The sequence below is a fragment of the Camelina sativa genome, chromosome 13, assembly GCF_000633955.1.
Source record: "Camelina sativa cultivar DH55 chromosome 13, Cs, whole genome shotgun sequence".
Lineage (NCBI taxonomy): Eukaryota > Viridiplantae > Streptophyta > Magnoliopsida > Brassicales > Brassicaceae > Camelina > Camelina sativa.
In genome coordinates this window covers 23,126,814-23,134,240 of record NC_025697.1, presented here as the reverse complement: position 1 = coordinate 23,134,240, position 7,427 = coordinate 23,126,814, and the positions used below count along the sequence as shown (strand labels likewise).

The 7,427-nt window shown below is 35.6% G+C and overlaps 2 protein-coding genes across 2 annotated transcripts in view; both read right to left on the bottom strand.

The window, feature by feature from the left end:
* On the bottom strand, positions 2,821 to 4,107 carry LOC104738529 (receptor-like serine/threonine-protein kinase SD1-8). The gene has a single exon (XM_010458692.1). It carries the CDS (start codon positions 4,105 to 4,107, stop codon positions 2,821 to 2,823), a length of 1,287 nt encoding a protein of 428 aa, XP_010456994.1.
* The window catches only part of LOC104737640 (conserved oligomeric Golgi complex subunit 4-like), a 4,060-nt gene continuing 2,853 nt past the window's right edge, over positions 6,221 to 7,427 (bottom strand). Inside the window, exons 2-3 of the mRNA XM_019234989.1 lie at positions 7,242 to 7,427; positions 6,221 to 6,939 (exon numbers count right to left, since the gene is read on the bottom strand). The exon at positions 7,242 to 7,427 is cut by the window's right edge and continues 6 nt beyond it. Coding sequence (XP_019090534.1) covers positions 6,310 to 6,939; positions 7,242 to 7,427 — 816 coding nt within the window. The 3' untranslated portion in view covers positions 6,221 to 6,309. The remainder of the gene's footprint in view (positions 6,940 to 7,241) is intronic.

The window sequence follows — 7,427 nt, the reverse complement described above, 5'->3', positions numbered from 1 at the left end:
TTGGACAATCATAACCGTCGATCTCTCGGTTTAATTTCCGGTTCTAAATCTCCCAATACGTTGGCTATTATTGGGAGATAATTTGTACAACCAAGAGTAACTATATTAATTATGTCATTATTAAGTTGATTCCGCAACAAGAAAAAAAAAACAATTCGTCCAATAATATTACAAGTCACAGTCGGATTTAAACGCTGACAAACAAGCATATATCACATAGTCGATCCTAAGAAAAAGCAAACCATAATAAAGAAGACGCTATAAGATGATTATTCATCACCGCGCACTCATCCGTGACATAGTGGCATAGTTCACGCTGGATTGTCCGCCTAAAGAAGATGAAGGGGGCTCACCGCGGAGGATCCTACCATAGAAGTAGTCGGGAACTTTTGGTTTGGGGATTTCGGTTTGTGGGCTTTGGAGCATCAATACGACGGACTTTGTGCTCGGTCTGTCGTCTACAAGTGGTTGAACACACAGGAGACCAACCTGTATCGATCTCAGAACCTCTTCTTCCACTAGGGATGAATCCAGGTAATTAATTATAGTCCACGAGACCAAGAGAGTTCCCTTCGTTCCAATATCTCCATGCCTGTTACAAAAATTTTTTAAGCATTTTATCATAAGTTTGTAACTCGTTTCTGAATATCATTAAATATATATATATATATATATATATATATATATTAATGTTTGTTACCTTATCCATAAGACTGTCTCCCTTGTGGGTATTGCAATAATCCAGGTTTCTTTCCCCTGTTACAATCTCGAGTAAGGTGACCCCAAAGCTGAAGATATCTGATTTTTCAGAGAAATTCATACGCAATGCATATTCTTCTGACATTTATCCCTTGTGTAAATAGGGAAAGAAAATTACTTTAGTCTAGTTATTTTTCACAAGTTAATAAATTCGATGTTCTTTTAGTTGCTTACATACCGAGTTCCCACAGCTTTTTCCGTTCGAGGTTCTCTACCGTCACTATTTAGTATTTTGGCCATTCCAAAATCAGAGATTTTTGGGATCATGTTTTGACCAAGTAAAATGGTACTTGGTTTCAAATCGCTGTGTATTACAGGAGGGTTTGTGTAATTGTAAAGATACAACAACCCCTCCGCAATACCCTTGATAATTTTATGCCTCTTATCCCAATTCAATAATTGGCTACGAGTTTCGTCTGTAACAAAAAAAAATAAAAAATTATATATATATATATTATTAGATGGAAATAATTTTATAAAGTTGATAGAAGGAGAAAAAAGAGTGGATAAATTAAACACTAACCGAAAATATAGTGATTTAAGCTTGCGTTTTCCAAATACTCATAGATCAAAATGATCTCTTCTCCTTCGCAGCAGCAACCTAACAACCGTACAAGGTTCAGGTGCAGGACATTTAAAATGGTTTCGATTTCATTCTTGAATTCTGTCATCCCTTGGGATGAGGTGTTCGCCAGTCGTTTTACGGCGACTTCACTACCATCGGGTAGTATTCCCTGCGAACACATATATTCATTGCAATTAAAACTTTAATTTTTCATAACATAGCTTAATGCTTAAAGTAACTATATATAACGATTATTATATACATATATATATATATCATTACAGACCTTGTATACTGTACCGAAACCTCCTTGTCCGAGTTTGTTTCTATCAGAGAAACCATTGGTTGCTTCGGCAACAACTCAAAATTCAAGAAATTGGAATCTATCTACGGCCGGCCCGACTATTTCGGTCATGAGGATCTCTCTTTGGGTTGGTTCTGAAACATTAAAAATATAATTATGAAGAAACGAGTAACAAAACAAGAAAAAAACAAATTAGTTTTTGTTTTGTTTTTACCATGTGTTCTTCTTCCTTTACGTTTCTTCCAATAACAGAAGCCGACGAAGCCTATAACAAGAAGTCCGATGATGATTGCTCCCACGATGAGTCGATAACCCAAGGTTCCATGCCTTTGCTTTTTCCATCATTTTTTGGCTGATCCTCTACGTACACACCAACAAGAAAGTGAAAACTAACTTTTGATATCATATTCTTAATCAGCTCATTAAAGAGTGTTCGTTTGGTATCTTAATTATTCCTTTAAGTGGGTTGATATGAGAGTTATAATTTCTCCACATCTTCGCGTAAATTCATTCTCTTTAGTGGAGCTACCCAGCCCCAGCCTACCCTAATCATATATTTTTGATAACTATACGTAGATTGATTTTTCTCATATATCATACCGTGATACCCACATCGATCTCTCTCATATGTATATATATATATATATATACTAACAAGGTTTTTGTGGCAAAACATTTTACTTTCTCTATTATAATTCATTATTACTCTCTCTACCTTTTCTATATTAATAATAATATGATTAATAAAATGTCATACCGAATAAAATAAAATAAAATAATAGGAGTTCCTTTTTTTTCTTTTTCATTATCAAATTATTTCCATAATAATAATTTGTCATATACATAAAAAAATGTAGTTATTATAAATATACATCATCTATCATATGTGTTGTTGTTAGGAAAGCCAATGGTTTCGTTAAAGCAAAACTATTTTTTTGTTTTTTATCCAATCAGATTTTGACACACACAATCCGGATCCTAAAAACTCTAAAATAAGGATTGATTTTCTACAATCTTACCTTCTTTTGTTGATTTTAATTATTTTAATTGCTCGAATGTATCAAGGGATTTTTTTTAAGATCATTCTTAGACATGCCCTTATATATGTATAGGTTGTTTTTACTATTTTCGTTTACGTGGTAGAGGGGATTTGATTAACCTAAATTAATTAACCAAAAAAATTAAGCTTAGACTAACCGTGATCATTAGCCGCCAGGCCCGCCACTCTGACATATAGGTCTTGACCGCCGGTGGTGTAGTTTCGCATATCGTGGAGCTCTCCTTTCCAATTCAAACAACTGCGCTCTCCTTTCCGGTTTTCCACAAGCGCATAAGCGGTACAGTTACAACCCACAAGGCATGACTCCTTGCATTTCTCCAGATTTAGACGCGAATCTGAGGTAACCATAGGCGCGGTTCCCGGCAACTTCATTTTTGCTAGCTTCACAAATTCACCACCTCCGCAGTGTATAGCAGTACTCCTCACACAATCGTGAGACCACGTAAGACGTTCCAACTTCGGATAGAACCCTCTAATGCAGTGACACTGCTGCTGCGACGTATCGTTTTTGGAACAGTAACTGTAAGACCCACATGGTTTTTCTAAGCCTTTCAAATAGCAAGAGTCTTCCCCTATGGACCATGACATTTTCCATTCCTTGGCTTCGGAATTCCATGAGTATAACTCATAAAGTACGCCCTGCCGTATTGTCCGTATTGTCAACCTCGAGTAGCTGCTGCTGCTTTCGAGGGTCTTCATTACTAACCAACCTTCCTTTAGCTCGAACACTGGGGGCATGTCCCCAAATTGGTACCCGTTCCATGTATCCATTTGGTTTCCCCCAACAAAAATTGCAATTATGTTTAAATCTTTCCGAATTTGGAAGGATGAATACATATCCGTGGGTGAGGGGTCTCCTGGACTAGACCAGGAATGGAGGGTTTGTCGCGGATCATCTTCACTATCAAAGAAATCAAAGATTTTGAATTTCATCTCCGGTAGTAAAGTATCCGTTGGAGAATCGAAGCTCTGCCATAAATAACCTTCCGGGTCGCTGGAGTCCTTCACCACGAAGTTGCCATTATCGAAAAGTTCAGCCACCATCCTAGACCTCACACCTCCTCCGGTCAGATTGGTCTTCCACACAGCTGGGATGTTATCTTGTTCGAACAGGAAGAGGGTGTTGTTGAAGAATTTGAGGGTTCCGACAGGTTTGGTGAGAGGTTTAACTCTGTTGGCTACCCATAAACTAGTTCTCTTTGGGTCTTCCTTGTACCATATCCCAAGATACCAACGAGAAATGGACTCATTGGGTTTGAAGAGACCTAACTCGAAGACATTTCCAGGAGACACAAGGGTTTGGTTGCTTGAGACTGTAAGACTTTCTCGAGAGTAAAGTACTGACTTAGAAGAAGAGAGCTCATATAAAAAGCAGAAGAGGAAGAAGAATACGGAGGTGACACAAAGTGGAGCTCTCATCTTAACCCAAATTTGAGCGCTAAGTGTTTTCTAGGAAAGACTTGTTTGATTAGATCGCCAAGAAAAACAATCTCGATGATGAAAACAGAGAGAAACGAAGATGACTATATGGTACAAAAAAAAAACAATGTTAGACACTTATCTTAAAATCCCCATAAAGCAATAAGTTCTAACAACTTAAAAAGTCTCGTCCTCAACCATATCTAGAGTATGGAGTAAAATTGATGTTAAGCTGTTACCACACAAAGGGGGAAAAAAAACTACTCATAATAAAGAGCCATTGAGAGTTGAGACGACGAAGTGTGATCTAGTGGTTGTGAAAATGCAACTAGCTAGTTAACATTATTTGTTGTGATGCAGTCCCCCATTAACAAAACATGATTGGTTCCGTTCCACATTGACATGTAAATTAGCTGTCTAATAATTAGTTAAGAGACAGAAGAGTAAATTTTGAAAGATTTTTCCTACACTCTGGTTATTTTTCCATCTCAGTTAGAAGTTTTTTAACTATCAATCGATTATTGCATCATTTTCTTATACGTAAGCAAAAGAACAACAGTTGTTAATTAGCTAGACACTTTAGACCCCTTAAACCCCATAAGCAAATAAGTCTCTCATCCTTTCCTCAAGTACTACATCGATCCAACAATTCCCATTTTTCTCCCAAGCTTGCTCTCTATTCAATTTAAGGCATCATCTTTTTTTCTTCTCTATGAATTTATTCGACGCTAGGCCGTCAGCTATGACATATCTTTCTTTATCGTTGTTGTTGAGTTGTGAAGCATAGTCAGGTTGTATTATCATCTAATCTAATTGTTAAAGGCAAACAGATATAAGCTTACAAAAACGATGCAATGGATTGGACACAAAACTCTGCGGTTATTCTCTAGTGTATTACAATATAACACTCAAATTTCTTTTATTAAGTCAACCATTTAAGATCATATTTAATTAGTGTGTAACATTTTTGTAATAATTTTTTTTATAAAATTATATAATAGTTGAATTTTCTCATTTTTTGTTGTCAAATTAATATTCTTATGAACCAACGGCGATGCAATGGATATGACAACATGCTCGGTTATTCTATATTATATTGCAGTTTAACACTTAAATTTCTTTTATTAATCTGACAATCTAAAATCAAGCATATGAGTTAAAGTATCAATCAATAATTGCGTGCATGTTATAGTTATGTTGGTTTTCATGAACTGCACAAATATTAAGAGAAAAGAGGCAATAAGTTTAGTCTTGGATTTTGCTAAGAATAAGTTGTTTGCTATTCTACGAAAAGATTTTGAATAATTAGTCAGTGGAACAAAGTAAGGAAACGGACGAAGAAGAGGAAGAAGAAGGTTATAACAAAAAAGCGGACGGTAGAAGTAAACGATGACAACTACCATACAAAATTGATAATGAAGATAACGAGAAATAATATGAAGAGTAAGTGAAAAAAAAAACACAAAGATATAAGTGGTGACGTTCAATTGAATATGAGAAAATAATAATTGATTCATGATTCTTTTGATTAGATTTGATTCTTAAGCAAAACTGATTTTTATAATTTTTATGCTTGTGTATTTGAAATGAATTTTTGCCTTAATCGTAATTAACCTTATAAATGATAATTTTATAATTATTAAGAGAGAAAATACTTGTTGAACCAAACTGATTTTTATAATTATTTACCAACGTTATTAAACAAGTGATTTTTAATTAAGAATTATTTAAAAGTCTAATATTAAAATTATATTTTCACCCTTACTAAAAAATTTAGACAATTGTAATAAGATCAATAGCATGACAATGTATATTTTTACAAGTTTTATATTTGTGCTTTTCAATCAATATAGTAAACTTTATAATTGAAGCAAATATATATGACTTAACATCAATTATATTAACTGATGTTATAATTAACTAGTATAATATGCGATGAATTGATGATGATGATGGAGATATTTATAATCCCTGCTTCTCCCTCCCAAAGAGATTTTGTAACTAAAACTCTAATTTCCTAGCGTCCATTCTTGTAGCTGATCGTTTTTAATGGAGATATGTTCGTTTTCACTAAATTGAAAATCCGATTTTGTTTTTACAAAAAAGTTTTCAATCATTTTAAATACTTGTTGAACCAATCAGATTATATAAAAATTTTTGGTTTTTAAGTAATTGTAGATGAAATAAACAAAAGAAGTAACATCACAACTTGAGAGCAGCAATTGATTCGGGTTTAAACTCGACCCGGAGACCCAAAACCCGTCTAACCTCAGCTGGTGTGAGTCTCCAAGTCATGGGTCCTGAGTTCTCTCCCCAAAAGTCCAAAATCTCTGATACCTTTTCCAAGTTCAGTATCGTCGCCATCTGAGTTAATCGAGCAAACTTATCTCTCACTGTTCTCTGAGTCATGCCCGAGAAATGACTAACCAAAGCCCTTGTGTCTCTGTCAAGCTGAAGCCCGCCAAGTTGGCTAAACCGTTTTTGCATCATTATGACTTCGAGTCTCTTGACTATGAAATCGATTATGAGATGCAGAAACGAGTCGTAGTTGTTGGATGTCATCAGTGGTTGGAGCCAAGCGGCGTTTGTTTCGACCGAGTGGAGAAGTCTTTGCACCCACGGGTCATTCACCTCGTTCTCTGCGTACTCAGTTTCTGTTAACTCGTAGCTTATGGTAGCTACGGTGTCTAGAACCGGACGGATTCTTGGTGTTACGGTTGCTACGAGCTGTTCCATGCCTGAGTTGAGTAATTGCTTGAACGAGTTGCTTAACTCGCCAAACTCAGATAGACATGATTTAATCCTCTCTCGATCTGTTGGTGCAGGAAACACCTGTGATTAGGACACGAGAGAAAGAAAGTGAGACACATATGCCTAACATCAAGAGTGCAAGTTAAACAAAATTCACGGAACTGGTTTAGCAGGTCAAATGCTTATTAACATGTTTTCATGGGATTAACAGAGCCTAAATTACCTCTAAGCAAGCAACTTATCTTTTCCAAAATCATTATCTACGTTACATAGAGTGAAGAGATATCCATATATATATAGTCAGGCAAAGTAAGCAAGATCATTCTAGTCTATGAGATCCTTTAATTTCCTAATTGACTAAATCACCAAGTATGAGTACTAACCTCAGTACATTGCTCCTCAATTTCATGTTTTAGTTTGAGAATGTATTCGAAGCTCACGTCCATATTGTTCAAAGCAGTTGCAATCTCAGTTCCGGTGTTTTCCACACCGATACCACCCAAGAACAACCTAGCACCAAGGTTAGGCTCTCTAATTTTCTGTTGTAAAGCTTCATGGTAATCATTTCC

Bases quoted from the DNA above. Each gene is read 5' to 3' on its own strand.
- LOC104738529 (XM_010458692.1), bottom strand. From the start codon at position 4,107: ATGAGAGCTCCACTTTGTGTCACCTCCGTATTCTTCTTCCTCTTCTGC.